At 41.7% G+C, this 17,278-nt stretch overlaps 3 protein-coding genes across 3 annotated transcripts; 2 read left to right on the forward strand and 1 right to left on the reverse strand.

The window, feature by feature from the left end:
* Nucleotides 1-263: 263 nt before the first annotated feature.
* On the forward strand, nucleotides 264-7,464 carry zbed4 (zinc finger, BED-type containing 4). Its single transcript, XM_029462216.1, has 2 exons — nucleotides 264-596; nucleotides 2,628-7,464. Exon 2 carries the CDS (start codon nucleotides 2,827-2,829, stop codon nucleotides 6,637-6,639), a length of 3,813 nt encoding a protein of 1,270 aa, XP_029318076.1. The 5' UTR covers nucleotides 264-596; nucleotides 2,628-2,826; the 3' UTR covers nucleotides 6,640-7,464.
* A 69-nt stretch (nucleotides 7,465-7,533) lies between these two features.
* alg12 (ALG12 alpha-1,6-mannosyltransferase) lies at nucleotides 7,534-11,564 on the reverse strand. The gene is made up of 9 exons (XM_029462219.1): nucleotides 11,367-11,564; nucleotides 10,713-10,845; nucleotides 10,451-10,624; nucleotides 10,161-10,355; nucleotides 9,497-9,600; nucleotides 9,158-9,381; nucleotides 8,585-8,754; nucleotides 8,253-8,328; nucleotides 7,534-8,155 (listed from the first exon to the last, which is right to left on the reverse strand). The coding sequence occupies exons 1-9, from the start codon at nucleotides 11,523-11,525 to the stop codon at nucleotides 7,918-7,920; spliced, it is 1,473 nt and encodes a 490-aa protein (XP_029318079.1). The 5' UTR covers nucleotides 11,526-11,564; the 3' UTR covers nucleotides 7,534-7,917.
* A 315-nt stretch (nucleotides 11,565-11,879) lies between these two features.
* On the forward strand, nucleotides 11,880-16,207 carry creld2 (CRELD disulfide isomerase 2). Its single transcript, XM_029462220.1, has 10 exons — nucleotides 11,880-12,181; nucleotides 12,326-12,408; nucleotides 12,675-12,785; nucleotides 13,009-13,100; nucleotides 13,275-13,451; nucleotides 13,590-13,688; nucleotides 14,273-14,356; nucleotides 14,521-14,616; nucleotides 15,449-15,589; nucleotides 15,852-16,207. The coding sequence occupies exons 1-10, from the start codon at nucleotides 12,038-12,040 to the stop codon at nucleotides 15,908-15,910; spliced, it is 1,086 nt and encodes a 361-aa protein (XP_029318080.1). The 5' UTR covers nucleotides 11,880-12,037; the 3' UTR covers nucleotides 15,911-16,207.
* Nucleotides 16,208-17,278: the final 1,071 nt, after the last annotated feature.

A 17,278-nucleotide genomic window follows, 5' to 3' on the forward strand; every position in this document is an offset into this window, starting at 1 on the left:
CTCGTTGCCACAGAATGACCGTGAATGCACCACACTACAGAAAGTAATTCATTGAGTAATTATTTCGTAGTAACAGGCTGCCGTATGTTCGTTTAGATAAACTAACAACTTCGGTTCTTTACAAGTTTCGTTCGGAGCCGAAAAGCAACTTAGTTCGGCGAACTATAATTTAGCAATTGTTCAAGGACTATATTAATAATATTGTTATTACGGTGCAAGTTACTTTTATAATAAAATGTCAATACGTTTACTTGTAATGTGTTCTCTTGTCCACTAAATTAATAACGCAATCTGTCATTTTAATAATTATAAACTGATCTTAGTGATTGAAAAGTTAAAGTAATGCACGGTGTTATGTGACATATTGTTTAAAAACATGACCTCCCCCCCCTCACTGAAGACCCCTGCGCCCGGTGACATCATTAAACATGTTCCTTCCGTCCGACGCTGTGTGGAGCTGCTTCGGCCGAACGTGAACTGCTAGCAAACCAGGAGACAAAAGCAACAAAGTGAACCCCCCCTCCGGATCAATCAAATGTGTCATATTTAACTGTTTAGGAGCCGAAACCTAGTGAACACACCGATCATACTTCGCAGTAAGTACACTGAGTGCATGTACATGTCTGAGAAGGGTTTAATGTGGTCAGGACGTCGTGGTGAGAGCTGGTCTGAGTCGGATCCCGTGTGGTTCGTGTGTTGCCACTGCTGGGTTCTGCCTCACCAGGTTAGCTAGTGTGTCCTGTGTGTGGCCTAGCTGGCAGCTAACCAGCTAGCAATCCTGGTGTGGTCCGAACTGTACTAAATGGGTCATTACAACGTTAATAGGATAGTTGTAGAAGTTGTATTGTCTGGAATATTCGTGTTACAAACCCATGTGACATAAGTGCTAAACTCGTGTGTTGTTTTTGTGTGTTTATTAGCCTTGTTGCTAACCCAGTTAGCACCAAGATAGCCATCGTGGTGTTTATTGATGGTGTAGCGTAAGCTAACTGCCAACAATGTTTCATTATAACGTTACGTTTTAATTGGTATGAGGGTCTCACGTTTCTGGATTTATGTTAGCAGTTGTTCAATGAGGGGAAACCTAAAGCCGGTGTGTAAGGCTAGATACCATTTACGAGTTGGTGTGTAATGTGAAGATGAAAGCTATCAGCGTTGGCTATTTTCTGCCGTCCTCTCGCATCTTCCTGACTTTACTAGCACTTGAGCCAAACCCGGAAAAACTGCCTGTCACTAGGAAGTGGCTTAACACAACTTGTTTTTGATTTAAATGCGTGTCTGAATCAAAACATGTTTTATTTATCAAGGATACAATTTGTTATGGTGGCCACATTCATTACTTGCAATAATATTTTTGCCCATTTATTAGTACAAGTTAAACTGCATTTGGGTGATACTTGTCTACTTAAGTTTATGGCTCTTGAATGTACACATAATATATCCTGTGCAATTTTAATCTTCGATCTTGTCTGTATTGTTTGCTTACTTATTGTAAAGGTTAATGTTTTTCTGTTAAGGAGTGTTGTCTCAGTACAACTTCTGTTATGCTATATGTGTGTACAACATGCTTGATCTTGATGTTAATGGTCTAGTAACACAATACTTATTGACATAAGGAAAATAATGGTACATACACTTAACATTCAGTGCAAAGTGAGGCCCTGCTTGTTAACATGTCATTTGACCTGTGGTGTACCTGTGATCAAGGTACAGAGAGATGTGTTAACAAAATACACACCATGTTTTTATAGTTACCAGTTTTGTATGTACACCTAGTTAAAACTAATGCAGTCTTGTACAACAGCCCTGCAATGAAAAAACACTTTCATGAAAATTAACTTAAGTTTGTTTCAGAAAGTTGTATTTTGGAGGCTGTAGATTGTGGTGCTGTTTAACTTTATTGCATTATATGGAGTTGTTTTTAATATTTTGACCACCCTATTTAGGCTATATGTAGAGTGTAGACACAATATTAGAAACGCCTCTCCAAAACAGTTTCAACAAAATATTATTCTAACCTTCACTAAGGTACTATGTATTATAATAATAAACAGGCAACTACACAGTATGATTTTGGCACATTTCACTTCAGTATTGATGAATACTCCTTCATATAGACCTACTGGCATTATGAAATGATTATCATTTATGCGGTGCTAATGGTGCATTCATAGTCTAGTAAGATCCCAATGTTATGGTAAAAATTAGCAGAACGTCTCTACAAATGTGAGTCACAAGGTTGGTTCTTTTACAACCAAATACTAATGCATAGCTAATTTCGGTCATTAGTTCCTCAAGATGTGCCACCTGCTGTGTTTGAGTTGTTGAACATTTTCAGTTGTGAATAGATCTTCTGTACCACGAGGCAGTTATACATAGTCAAATGTGATAAGAAAAAAGTTACCGGTGTTACAGAGCATACAGATAAAGTCCAAAACGGCACATTCTAAATTACCAGTATAAATATTGTGAATATTTCTATGTTGCATGATTACTCCAATACATAGAAAATAATGTGCATACAGTTTAAAGGGGTGGCAAGAGATAGTATTAAATTTGTGAGGATGAGTAAGTACAGGCTACAGAGAATACACTTTGATGATTATTTTCTCTTTCCCTCTTTCTAGGTTGTGTGTGTGTGTGGAGAGATGGGACTACTTCAGTCATAAATGGAGAGGGACACGCAGGCACCCTGTGTCCCGGACAGCCACACACTCATTACAACACCTGCTTGAGAGCTGCAGAATCGATGACTACACCTGAAACAACTGATTATATTTGACAAAGCAGACCTGACTATTCTACAAAAATCCTTGGGCAGCTACGATGGATGGAGAGGAAGCGGTGTCTCACATGAGTGACGATGTGGTCAGTGAACCTAATGGCTCCATGGAAAGTAAAAAAAGAGAGGCCAAAGGGACCTGCTTGAAAATTGAGGGGCAGGATGGCTACGTGTTCAAATCCTACAGCATTAACCCTCATGAGACTGCGGATGCAAAGTCACCTGCTGGCTCCTCAATAACACTGGATAAAGACTCTCCCACTTCTCCCCCATCTCCCCATTTATCTCCTCAGGATGACAAACAGTTGGAGTCAGACAAAGCAAGTGAGACCGATCCAGCTTCTCCTAATCCAGTTTCTCCTAATCCAGTTTCTCCCACTCTTTCCAACAGATGCATAAACACTGATACTGAGGGAAATACGGAGAATGAAAATGATGAAAATTGGAATGAAGCAACTCAACATATCAAAGAGGAGGCCGGGGATGCAAATGGTTTGGAGGAGGAAACCCAGGATGATGAAAGGCTAGGATTTGGTAGCTCCGTTGGCCCTTTTGTAACTAGAGACGGTGACGAGTATAGTAATTTACTAAGTGGATACACAAGCACCCTTTATGATGTTGCCATGGACGCTGTCACTCAGAGCCTTCTGTCATCCATGCGGAGTAATACCAACCCGAGGAAAAAATCTCCTGCATGGAATCATTTCTGCATATCACCGCGAGACAGTACCAAAGCAATATGTTTATACTGCATGAAAGAGTTCAGTCGGGGTAAGAACGAGAAAGACCTCAGTACGAGCTGTTTAATGAGGCACGTGCGAAGGGCTCACCCCACTGTGCTTTTACAAGAAGGAGCAGACGCATCCTCAAATAATCTGACTAGCTCCCTCCCTTCGTCTTTGATACCTCCATCCCCAAACTCACCAAAAAACGGAGACTTGACCAATTCTTCTGCCTCAAAGAACACTTCACCGTCCACCTCCTCAGCTGAAAATTCAGATCTGTCATCCAAAGAAGTGTTACCCAAAGTCGAACCAAAACTAAAACCGTATGCCAACACTGACGCCGTTTTCAGCACCCTCTCATCCTCACATTCCAATGACAACAACCTTGAAGACATGTCAGACGGTGGGCCCGAGCGCCTCCCCGGGACCCCAAAAAGCTCTAGTTCCCGCCGGAGATCAGCTGTATGGAAACACTTCTACCTGTCGCCTGCTGACAATTCCAAAGCAGTATGTATCCATTGCATGAATGAATTCAGTAGGGGTAAAAATGGGAAGGATCTCGGGACAAGCTGTCTTATCCGTCATATGTGGAGAGCCCACAAAGAGGTTGTCATTGAGGAAAATGGACAGGGAAATCACATTCCCCCACCCTATACAAACCCACCCTCACTACTGTCCCGCACACAACTACAGGATCCACTGGAAGTAAAAAAAGAATCACCCCATCTTCCATCCTCACCAGAAACCATATCAGATGAATTGCCACAAAGCATAGAGGAAAGTATGGACATAAAAGAAGAATCTGATGAGGTGATTAATCTCTCAGGTCAGGAATCCTCTCTCAATCTCTTCTTCAAAACTCAGGGGGAGGTTACACCCCTAACTTCCGCACCATGTGACCTCTCTGAGAGCGCCAGCCTCAATCAGGATCATTCAGTTTTCCAGCAAAACAAGAAGATCATGAAACGAGTGAAATCTGAAGTGTGGCACCATTTCATAGTGTCACCAGTTGACCAGTTAAAAGCACTGTGCCGTTACTGTCCATGCGTCATCAGTCGGGGGAAACGGGGCGACTTTGGTACAAGTTGTCTGATGAGGCATCTAATGAGACGCCACCCAGACGTCCTCAAAAACCAAAAAAGCACAGATGAGAAGGAATCCTCCCCTCATCCCTACACCAATCTCACCGCAACGGATACAGTTTCAACCAAAGAAACTGAGAACCCTGCCAGTGAGAAAAAGCCACAAACACTGCCTGTTTTCAGTAAAAAGACGTCAAAACTGTGGAACCATTTCTCCATTTCACCTGCTGACCCCACAAAGGTGATTTGTTTGCACTGTGGCCGCACAATTAGCAGAGGCAAAAAGACTACAAACCTCGGCACAAGCTGCCTCTTCAGGCACATGCAGAGGTTTCATGGACATGTTCTTGAAAGTAACAATACTATCTCAGGTGATGTGCCATCTGCTGAAATTCATGTTAAACAAGAGCTTATGGACACGTCTGTTTATGAACAGGAACAGACCCTTGAGATGTTTGATGAACACCACCCGGTTGCCAAAAAAATCACCAAACTTATCGCAGAAATGCTCGCATTGGATCTTCAGCCATCAGCTATGGTGGAGAATGCTGGACTGAACAGACTACTAGAGTACCTTCAGCCTCAGTATTCTCTACCACCTTCTTCTTACTTTACCAGCACTGCCATACCAGATATGTACGAAAGGGTGAAAGACGTTGTGCTGACCCACCTGAAAGAGGCCGAAGGTGGTGTTGTCCACTTCACAACTAGTATTTGGGTCAGTAGCCAGACGAGGGAATACCTGACCCTTACTGCCCACTGGGCGACTTATGAGTCGAGTGTCAGACCCCAGGGTCAGGACTTTCACTGCTCGGCTCTCCTAAGTGTCTCCCAAATAGACTGTGATCACGATATGCATGACATCCCAAAGCGGCTCGAGTATCTGTGGGATTCTTGGATCACCTCATCAGAGCTGAAAAAGGGGTTCACTGTAACTGATAACAACACCATCAGAAACACCTTGGAGGACCATGGCCATGTCACCATGCAGTGTTTTGGACACACGATTGACCTCATTGTTAGCGAAGCCATAAAGAGCCAGAGAATGGTTCAGAACCTTCTGAGTATTGCACGAAAGATCTGCGAACGTGTGCACCGCTCGGCAAAGGCCAAGGAGAATCTGGCTGAGCTCCAGAGGGTCCACCAGCTTCCAGAGAACCAACTGATTCAGGATGTTCCTTCCAAATGGAGGACCTCCTTTTTCATGCTGGAGCGGCTTGTGGAACAGAAGAAAGCCATCGACGAGATGTCCATCGAGTGCAATTTCAGGGAAATGATCAGCTGCGATCAGTGGGAGGTGATGCTGTCGGTCTGCAATGCACTGAAACCTTTCGAAGTCGCCTGCAGGGAGATGAGCAACCGCACTGCCACTCTGGGACAAGTGATACCACTCATCCACATCCTCAATAGAAAGATAGACCTGCTGTTTGATGAAACGGTGGGCATCGACACCATGCTCAAGTCTCTAAAGGAAGCCATGGTGAGCAAAATGTCCTCCACTCTGACCGACCCACGATACACCTGGGCGACAATGCTGGACCCACGATACAAGACGTCGTTGTTCACAGAGGAAGAAGCTGAGCAATGTAAACAAGATCTGATCGGGGAGCTGGACTTGTCCTCTTCTACCTCAGTTGTAGTAAAGCCTCCGCTACCCAATGGCTGCAACGAGGCTTCCGTTTCATCCAACACCTCCCACCCAAACAAGGACAACCTCTGGTCCCTAATGGCAGACATCCGACAAAAGATCAAACACGAGGACAAGCCCAAGTCCTCAGAGCTGGCAGTGCTGGAGTACCTTGAAGAAGACATCCTTGATCAAAGCTGTGACCCCCTCGACTATTGGAACCTTAAAAAGTTCCTGTGGCCTGATCTTGCCAAAGTAGCCGCCCGTTACGTGGGCTGCCCTCCCAGCATCGTCCCAGCAGAGACACTGTTCAGCACTGCTAGTGTCAACTGTGCCCTAAATCAGCCCAGGCCTTTACTGGAAAACATGGAGGGGTTGCTGTTCCTCAAAGTCAACCTCCCTTTGATTTATTTTCAGTACTGATTTATTGTCGAGCATTAACTTGAAAACCCTTTATCAAAGGACCAAGTTGCATAGCTGTGAAAATAGTTTTTTTCTGTTGGGCAAAATGTAAAATATCGAATTATACACTGATTGATTCTCACTGCAAAGGCCAGATTTGGAGGTTTTATTTTATTGTGTACTACTGTTAAACACTTTGGAGCTGTTGTGATAAAGTCTCAGTGAAAAGTGTATCAGGGAGGGAGGGTTTTTCTAGCTGTAGGGGTTGGTGAAAATGTGTTTGCTTGTAAATCGATGTTTTTTTGTTTGTGTCTACTCTCTCCTTGTGCCTTATCCAAAACTACTTCAGGTCAAAATGCTGTAAATATTTTTGTGAAATTACTCAGATCACGTCAGGATGCTTTTTGATTATTGTGTATTAAAGATAGATGCAGAATTGTTTTCTGAATGAAAACATGGCCCAAAAATAAATGCTGTGACTGAAAGATGTTTAAGTTAATGTTATTTAATTTTCATTGTGAATTTGTGGCTCATGGTACTGTCATTTAGAAATAGATTTTTTTTTTTTTTTTACTTGCTGAAATGTTTTTTTAATAAGATCATGTATAATATTGCTGTATTTTCAGAATAAGCAGTTTGTTTGGAATACACAATTGGTCTCTTTAAGCACAATTTAAGTTTATGTCCAGGGGATTAAATTATGGGTTTATTATTGAGTAAAATAATGTACTGTACATTTTTATATTAAATGACTTCTGAACCTAATTTGATAAATGTTTTAGCATTGAGACTGGAACCATGAAAATGTTGTGGTCATTTTTAAATAAAGGTTTTCCTTATGCAATATCGCAGAGGTTTTTCTTTGGTTAGCACTTTAGAGATGTGTTTTAATGTACAGACAGCGGTAGTCGTGTGCACAATCTGATTTCCTTCGACCTGTTTCAGCTTTATTCATCTATAAAATCTATTTAAAAATATACAAACATCCCAAGGTAATACAAAAACAAAGCTGTCTGCAGGAGAAGTTTCCTCGTCTGCAAGAATGCATTGAACTCTTGCCTTGCTGTTAATGAAATGCATTACACATCAGCATGAGAAAATAACTATTTTAAACATCAGAAAAAGATGACAGTTCAGTGCAACAGATCTACTTGGGTAGCACATGTCAGCAGGTAATGTAGTGGAATGTGACATCTTTTCATGTCAATCTATCCCATTATAACCTTTGAGAACACTTGTTTTGGTCTAAGTTCTTTTGGTCATATAGAAACACCTTATTCCAACACATTCCTGTTAAAGTCATTCTTTGTTGTCCGGTTGAAGTCTCTCCATGAGCACAGTCTTTCTCTCTAATCGCACGGTGACAGGCGGGAAGTGAAAGATGTTGCAGGCAATGTTGCTGTAACCTTCAATGAAGGTCAGAGGCTGATGAGTGTCCTGGAGGAGCCGTATCTTGGTGACATTAGCCTCCATCAGCAGGTGCGAGTACATTTTGATGTCCGGATTTGTGAGGCTCAGGTCCTCACGTTTGTCATATCTGTAAAAAACACACAATAGAAGTGATTGCATTACAAAAGTGATGATATTGGGTACAGTATTTTTGACATGCTAGTTCCAAATAAAAACCCACTTACCTCCAGTTTCTGTTCTGCTCTAAGAAGCGAGACACTCCAGTTTCAGCAGCATAGGTGTCGATATGAACAAAGACATCTGAGGGGACATTATGTCACAACAATAAATGCTTTCATGCATTCCTTCAATGACTGACTGTTAGTATACGGTGTTTAGGATTACTGAACAATAAAAAACGTAAAAGGCAATCTAAAAATGTCCCCCAAAGCCTGCATACTACATGCACATATTCATCTTAAATGACTTATCGAGTCATTAGCTCCTCTTGAAGGTGGCAAAATTAAGTGTTATAGAAACGTCCCACAAATAGAAATGTGCTGAAAGTGATTCCAACCTGCTGTGACCGGCAACAGCCTGTGTAGTTCCTGCAGTCCTCGGCCCCCTGGGTAGTTGTGGTGGGAAACGTAGAGACTAATACTGGAGTACGCTGCATTGGTCAACAGCTGGCCAACCACAACTGCTGAGCCCAGTTTATACATCCAGGATTTCTGGTAGTTGCACAAACTGACGCACAAAGAGAAAAGGAAGTGAGCAATAGCTTTTGCAGTGTTTTGCCTCACACGCACTGCAGACACAGAAAATATTTCTTATGGTGGCACTGATCAACATCTGGAAAAAACATTCAGCTCGACGCCTCTGGTTGTGCACTTCAAACTGCCACTTTAGCAAATGATTTGTTGGCTTTCAATATTCAAGATAGTACACAAATAATTAGTTCATTGCATGCATGATAAAATGAGTAAAAAATAGGATTTACACATAAAAGATAATACAAATTGCACATATAGGATAAAGCATATGAAAGTGTGTGCAGGAATCCATCAGACATTGCTTTTGGTTGATAAAATGTTAATTTTCTGCCCTGCGTTATTGAATGCAAGAATTGGGGTAATGCGTTTGGACTTACATGAAAGAACAGCCTCGGGCAGCCACCAAGCTGAGCACAGGGAAAGTGTACATTATGAAGCGCAGCTCCTTGTGGGGCAGCAGCGAGAAGATGAGGATGAAGCCTACGGTGGGTAGCAGCAGTAACCTCATCCGCCTGTCAAGGAGGCCGAGGGGGACGAAGAGCAGCGTGAAGCCCAGGGCGCGGGGCACAGCGGAGTAAAAGTACCACAGAAAGGGAGAAGTTTACTGGGGAGAAGAGTCAAGGAGAACTGCAGGGTGGAGGTCATCCGTGAAGATTTTCAGTGGCAGTAAATTAACAAAAAGTTCAATGTGTGCACTTAAGTTAATGAAAGGATATTCCCCAGTCGGAACTTTTGTTGAGAATAGTGTTGTACCACAAAACCTGACCCTCAGGCCACAACAACTTCCCCCAAAAGAAGGTGTCGATGGCCACCGTCAGAGCTGTAAATGATAAAAGGAAATCAATCAAGCAAAAAACTTTATTGTCATTTCGAGCTATACAAAGGAAATCAAAACCTGTTTGGAGAGAAGGGGCAATTTGTTGTTTACTAAATATGTAATATTCATACAGAGTGCTGCAGGAATGAGTCCTTAAACCTAGAAATTAGTCAACCTTTTTGCACTTCAGGTTCCCTCGTATCGAAGTCAATTACTGGGTAGATGAACATAAAATATGTCAGCAAAACTTGTGAAGCTTTTACGAGTCTTTAAAAGAAGGTTGCTAACAAGTGGCTAAACGAGAACAGAGGTTGAAGGGGACCGCCTTTAGCTTAGTGGCAGTGACGTGTAGTTCATTTATAGCCTAACATTAGCTTTTTACTTCTAGCGATTGCATTTATGCTTTAAAAATCATAAAAGTGATCATAAACTTTTGTTTGCCACAGAGTTTATTTTCTGCAATAATCCAAAAGGAAAAATGCTATTTGGATTGTTGTCGAGGGGGTTGGACTACAAAAATGTGTCATCCCTGCAGCACTCTTTACTGCACATTCACTACTCACCCAGTGACAGGATCCCAGCAGGAACAGCACAGTAAAGCAGCTGCAGCAGTCCCAGCTTCCTACTCAACAGTGACATCAGTAACATGAGACCCAGGAAGATGCAGAGCTCCGACCGGAACACAATGATGACTAAAGCAGAGAGGCTGATGAACCGTCCGTATTTCTGAGCCATCCAAGATGTGAATGCTACCAGAACTGAGGAGATAAACAAACTGTCATCATGTGGATTTACTCACTTATTGAAAAAATACAGTCTCTGGATTATGAGGATTCTTACCCATGTGACTTACCTACTGGCAGTGCGAACACATTAGGGAGTGTCCTGGTGCTGTAGAACATTAGGTGAAACTGAGAAGCACACGTCAGACAGAAGAGCCCTGCAACTGTGGAGCCGAACTGCCTCCTTACCTCCTTCTGCATGTGCCACAGTGCGCCGACAACACACACTCCCAGGGAAGCTCGGACTGCACAGAAAACATCAAGGGAACGCATTCTTTTAAAACCACATCAGTGGATTGGAAAGAACCAATCAGTGAAATATTAGGGATTTACCTATCAGCTGTGTGTAGAATTTCGGTGCATCCAGCAGAGAGGACAGAAACACAACGGGGGAGCAGAGCACGGAGAGAAACAGGGGGCCGAGGAAAGACCGTGGCACCACGCCAGGGAACTCATGATGATCATACTGAAAGACAGCACAGGCTCTGCTCTCAACAACACTAATACAGCCAAACCTTAATACAGCTGAACTGGAGCTCTCAATCATATCACACCACCTGTATGAGCAGATTTGGAGTTATGACAATTGTAGTGGCACTGTAGCTTTTAAAAGGTTTATTTTGTGTCATCACAACTGCAACTTCTGATGAAAAGCATCCAAAACATATACTAAATTAATCTTGATGTGATGACACAATGCTGCTGTAAATAGTTCTCATATTGTTCTGAGCGTACTCGTGGCTTTGTATAGCATTAAGTATGAACTTATCAAAGATCAATTTAATATGCCCTCTTTGGAACTAAATCATTTATTTAACATTGAAACTAATTATAAAACGGTGATCCTCTGTGGTTTTAAAAACGTGTTCACACACACGTTTGATTTTATATAATATAATAATTTGATAATAATGATTTAATTCACTGATGCTGTGCATGGTTAGCTTATTAGCACATCTAGCAGCAGCATCTATAACACCTGCTTACCTTGTCAACGTTAAGTCTGTGATACAGAATGTCGTGCGCCGCTTGTAAATTAAAGCTCTCCTCAACTTTGGTGAACGGACAAATTAATAAATGCAAAAGAGTCACAGCTAATAATAAAAACAGCAGTGGTAACCCCAAAACATTCCTCTTTTCAGCCATGACAGCTGAAAGGTTTTTATCTCTTCCGGTCAAAACAGGAAGTGAACTAATCAACACGTTCTCATTTTGCTTAAAATATTTACTTTTTTCCCTAGTAATGCGATAAATATATTGTTCAGGTATTTTCTCTAAAACTTCACTAAACAGGAGAAAATAAATTATTTTAAAGACTACGATTAATATTCCAACATTTTCAATTTGGGGAGCGCTATGTCCCGAGCGTGGCGGCTTGTGATTGGTTGTACATTTGTTTGACAGACACTCTGAGCCAATCAGCGCGAGCCACAATTCGACCAAGAGGCTGACGCGGAAATCTAAAAACGCAACGTTTTTTTCTACAACCGGCATGTAAATACTACTTTGTTGCGCTTTGCATAGATAACGTTAAGTCACACTGAATGTTGGGAACAACTCATTTAGATGTGGCCAAACCGTGCAGCGCTTTAATATTAGTTAAAAGCTTGCTTAGGCGTGTGGTCCTGATATGAAACTGTCTGAATTAATTGGCTGAGATGCTGTCCACCGGTCCACAGCTGCGACTACTGCGGCTATTGTCTTGTGTAACTCTTCTTTTACTTTTTCAAGTCACTGAGGCCAAGAGAGATTTAAAAAGCGCCTGTTCTACCTGTCAGAAAATTACTGATAACTTCAACAAGGTAAGAGAACATTACTAAACCTCTCCTTTGTGTTGTGTATCGTTATATTGACTTGCTGCTACCTTAATGCTGCCAAATGCCTGCAATGCTTTAATTTACTGTTTCTTTCTGTACTAACAGTGACTCTATTTGTTTGTATTTTAGGGCTTTGACAGAACAGCAAAGCAGAATTTTGGCGGAGGCAACACAGCCTGGGAAGAGAGAGCACTGTCTAAATATGAGACAAGGTGAGACAGTGCATCCTGTCCAGGTCACCCTGCCACAAGAGCAGGTCATCAGAGCTGTGTTTTCTTTGTACCACAGCTGCCGGCTGTTGCTCAAGAAGCTTTTCAAAGTTCTAGATAAACAGTATTTACTGTGTGTCCAAGTGGCTGTTAGCAAACTGCACAAACCTGTGTAACTCTTCTTGTTTTATCACACATTTTACATTCTCATTTCTACCTCCACCCCCTTTTTAAACTCCTATCCATTCACCTCGTTGCTTCCTTTACAGTGAGATCCGTCTGATGGAGATCCTGGAGGAGCTGTGTGACAGCAGCAGCTTCGATTGCAACCACATGTTAGAGGAGCACGAAGACCATTTTGAGACTTGGTGGTTCAAGAGGTGGGTTTGTTGACTAATGCTGATATTGTCAAAGTTTAACGACAGCATGGTGAGCCACAGAGGTCGGATTTCAACTGTCAGTTTCACAACACAAGGATGTAACACAGACAAAAATAACAGAAAGACAGATTGATGCCGTACCTGCATGATTTTATTATCGTATCACTTAGTAAAAATGTGTCAAACCTAATCTCCCCCTGTTGTGTTTCCTGTTGCAATACAGTAAAACAAAACATCCTGATCTGCATAAATGGTTCTGCATTGACACCATCAAAGTGTGCTGTGCGAAGGGGACGTTTGGCCCAGACTGCAATGGTGAGGAAAATCTTTCCATGGATCACAGGACGGCACTTAGAGTGTGCATTGGTTCTGAGTCTGACAGACTACATACACTGTAACTGAAGCATCATTTATTAAACGAATAACCACAAGAACCTAATGGTGGTTAAATGTTTCTGTTTGTGCTCTCTTTCTGATTTATTTTTGAAGCCTGTGTGGGGGGCTCCGACAGACCTTGTCATGGAAATGGAAACTGTGATGGCGACGGGACTCGCGGAGGGAACGGAAATTGCAGCTGTGACGAAGGTTACGCAGGAGAGTTGTGCCTCGACTGCATCGACGGCTACTTCAACGAAGTGAGGAACGACACAATCTCCCTGTGCACAGGTACACCCCAACACACACTAACAGGCTCTGCTGTTGCACCACCAGCTTTTTCTGTGACAAATCACGTACCTTAATATACGCCATCATGTTTAGTCAATCTGTTGTGATTCTGAATCGGGGCTTCACCTCTTCCTGCAGATTGCCACTCCTCCTGCAAAACCTGCAATGGAGCAACCAATCAGGACTGTGATGAGTGCAAAGAAGGCTGGGAGGAGGATGAACAGGAAGTGTGTGTTGGTGAGAGGACCAGTAAAAAGTCTCAATAGTAGTATACAGGGAGTCGCTTCAGACTTAAACCTTAATGTTGTTTATTAACCTAATCTGTGCCTTAAACCCACAGGAGACCTCACGCCTAATTGCAATTTAAAACACAGATTCATTTTTTTCATGATAATTGATTTACAAAGATTTACTTTGATTTTTCTTTTCTCATTGTTGCTGCAACCGCGACTAGACTTCCCTGCAGATGTTCAAATAACTTTACCCTTTGATAAAATTCCAAATTGACCATCATAACGTTTTACTGGAAAATATGTACAACTAAATTCTGACAAAAAGAAAATGTACTCAGGTGGGGGTCTGTATTCTGATATCAATGCAGTATCTTCCAGCCCAAGACTTTGAGTTTCCATGTACATAGGCGTGAGACTAAATATACAAATTATAGGAAAACCTGAATAGTATATTCTGTATCCCTTCATACTTGACTTGCATCAAATAAACATATCTCATATTTTATGCATGTATTATTCAGATAGTTTGCCTAATTTTCCAAGCTTAGGAAATAAAGTGTTTAAGTTTGTTGGTCTCGTGTGTTCCAGATGTAAACGAGTGCTCCAAAGATCCTTCTCCATGTGAAGAAGATCAATACTGCCTCAACACGGAAGGCTCCTACTCCTGCAAGGGTAACTACTCACAGTATGCACGACACTTTGGTCCGGAAGATTTGGACGCAACAATATTTACTGCATAATAAAATATAGCTAGTGTAATGTGTATTTTCTGCTATCGTATATAAAATTCCCAAATCCAGTGTTGCTTGTAAAATGTTTCACACTGTGCTTCGCAGCCTGTGATGAGGTGTGCTCCGGCTGCGCAGGGGCCGGTCCTGATGGGTGCCAGGCTTGTGCCAGCGGGTACCAAGACACAGAGGGCTCCTGCACAGGTATCATGTAAAATAGGGACGTACGGAACAGTTCAAAGGCTCATTCATAACGTTAACATTTAAATTCGATATTCGAATCCTGCACAGCTTTACAAAAATAAATATTCATTCTGTTTAAGATTGGTAGTTCTGTGCAGTTGCAGGTAAAGAGTAGGCTACACATATTAGAAGAAACTATTTGTACAGTGTTGGCTGCGTAGGATTGATTCCTACTGTGATCCAAACATTTCCAATAACTCCAGAGTGTCGTAAAGTTGATCCATATTTTAGCCTTTCAAAAACCAACATTTCACTGCGGATAAAAAGCAGTTTGCTCTTCTGCTTGCTGCATAACGGGAGGCACGCACTTGTATTAACGGGGCGGTCTAGCAGTAATCTAACGGCACCACAATAAAAAGGATCCTCTTTTTTTTCACCCACATTTTTTAGTGAGATGATGTCATAAAATATGACAGACATTTGAAGCTTCATTCAAAAACCTCAATAGGTTTGAATAAGAAATGTAAGAAGACATTCGGTACAGCCCTAACATAAATACATCACTGCCTGACGACAGGTTTCACTCCTCTACGCTGTAGAATGTGTGAGGAGTATTTCAAAAACAGATGTACTATAAGTTGCTGTACTGTATTCCATTTAAGTATGACAAATCAACAATGCTTATTTGTTCCTACTGAAGATGAAAGTCTGTAAACGGAGCAGTGTAGTTTAAAGCCAAAAGTTACTCAAACAAGAGTAAATTGCACTTTGCTTTCTCTCTGGGGTTGACATCATCAGAAGAGATTTTGCTTTCAGTCATGTCGGTGTATCAGTGTTGCGTTGTGTTTTCCAGATATCGACGAGTGTTCCCAGCCAGAGCCGATATGCACCAAGGAGCACGAGGACTGTGTCAACACTAAAGGCAGCTACGTGTGCATCTGCTCCAGTGGCTATGAGGAGCAAGATGGAGACTGTGTCCAAAAGGCAGAGCCGGGTGAGTGTCCGTGTTGGTTTGAGGACTGGTTTCTCCAGTTTGTGGATATAAGAAAGTTTATATTCTCCACTATAAAGTTTAATGATGCTACAGCCTATTAAACTAATTTAAAGTTTAAAGTCTGCATTGGCACAATTGAGCTATTAATGAAAATGTGCTGTACTCATCACTGTTAAGTTTTACAATATTATCCGTATTAAAAGGGAATATATTACAGCATTATTGTAAACGTACTATTTATTCATGCTTCCATTCTCATCAGAAAAAGAAGAGGATTCTGAAGCATCTGAGGCGTCCACAAGTCCACACGGGGAGCTTTGATGTAAAATCTGGGACCAATGGTAGCGAATGGAATTTCTGCACATCCGAAGCCGCCCATTTTTAAATCGTCGACTTCATGCACTTAATGTACCAGCTGCACTTAGAACAACTAAAGCTGGCAGGACAGTGTTTGGAGCATGGATTACAGGACAAAAAGAGACATTTTCTGCTCTCAGTATGCTGGTCATCGTTGCTTTTCTCTGGCGTGTTCAAACTACCACTTGTCTTTATTTGTCGTATCGTTTTAAAATCAAAGGGGTTTCAATAAAGTTGAATTTAAAACCCATGTCAACAAAATGTGTATATTTTCTTTTCTTATTCTTGAGGAGCAAATGCAGTGGAATAAATCAGCAGGTGGAAGTTGGATTGTGTGGCAGTGATCCACACTGACCACATGGTGGCAGTGTAACCATATGGAACATGATGCTCACTACTGTATAAAGAAGAGTGCTTTACTTAAATTGATCTAGAAATGACTAAACTGTGCGTCTCACTGTGTTTCCTCATCTCATCCTCACATTTTGATGCATGATCATATGAGTGTGTGATCAGTGTTCACCAGAGGGGATCTGATCTGTCTTCATACCTACATGCTCTATATCCTCAATCTTAAGTATTTTAAGAAGTATTTGCACACATTGATCTTTATTTGGCCTGGACTTCATGAAAGCCATTCTATCACCGACTTGAAGTCTGCAGCGCCGTCACCACTCGGGTGTTAGGAAGCTTTTTTGAAAAGACCTTCCTGTGGCCCCCGTTTGGATCAAAGCATATTTGTGTAACCCAGGTCTCACCTTGCAATAAGGCTTCCTGCGGGATGATGTCAGCTGTTTGGACTCGACTGCCAAGCTGCTGGAGCAGCCAGTTGAGACCTGTCTGAGCTGGTCGGAGCAGAGCACTATATGGAAAGGTTTCATCAGGGAGGATGGGAAAAGGGTTATTTTCCATATGTACAGTGTTATTCATTTTTTTAAACCCAGGATTGATAATAATCTAGATCTTGCTCACTCCACTCACAACCTCCATCTTTTGGCAGGGATATATAATATTATGTAGCCACAAAAGTGTATTTATAGCTATGAGTTCAAACTAAAATGTTTCACCCAGGACATTTTGGGAAATGTACTTTCTGTGAGTTGCATGAGAAGATTGATATGACATGATTCTTATGTCTTTACACAAAATATGAAGCTACAGCGCACAGCATTTAGCTTAGCATAAAGCTTAAGAACAGAGAAGCCTGTCTGTCCAAAGGTAACAGAATCCTCCTACCAACACCTTTAACTCGCTAACTAACTAATTGTATTACTTTGGTTCTTCTACAATATTTTCATTTGGACAGAGTCAAGCTAGCTAGTCGTTATATAT

Source organism: Cottoperca gobio, chromosome 23 (assembly GCF_900634415.1).
Source record: "Cottoperca gobio chromosome 23, fCotGob3.1, whole genome shotgun sequence".
NCBI lineage: Eukaryota > Metazoa > Chordata > Actinopteri > Perciformes > Bovichtidae > Cottoperca > Cottoperca gobio.

Bases quoted from the DNA above. Each gene is read 5' to 3' on its own strand.
- alg12 (XM_029462219.1), bottom strand. From the start codon at position 11,525: ATGGCTGAAAAGAGGAATGTTTTGGGGTTACCACTGCTGTTTTTATTA. The intron at 9,601-10,160 runs GTGAGTAGTGAA...TATCATTTACAG, and splicing joins TGCTGGGATCCTGTCACTGG to CTCTGACGGTGGCCATCGAC. The intron at 8,156-8,252 runs GTAAGTGGGTTT...TGTTTTTTACAG, and splicing joins GAGCAGAACAGAAACTGGAG to ATATGACAAACGTGAGGACC.
- zbed4 (XM_029462216.1), top strand. From the start codon at position 2,827: ATGGATGGAGAGGAAGCGGTGTCTCACATGAGTGACGATGTGGTCAGT.
- creld2 (XM_029462220.1), top strand. From the start codon at position 12,038: ATGCTGTCCACCGGTCCACAGCTGCGACTACTGCGGCTATTGTCTTGT. The intron at 13,452-13,589 runs GTACACCCCAAC...CTCTTCCTGCAG, and splicing joins CACAATCTCCCTGTGCACAG to ATTGCCACTCCTCCTGCAAA. The intron at 14,357-14,520 runs GTAACTACTCAC...TGTGCTTCGCAG, and splicing joins AGGCTCCTACTCCTGCAAGG to CCTGTGATGAGGTGTGCTCC.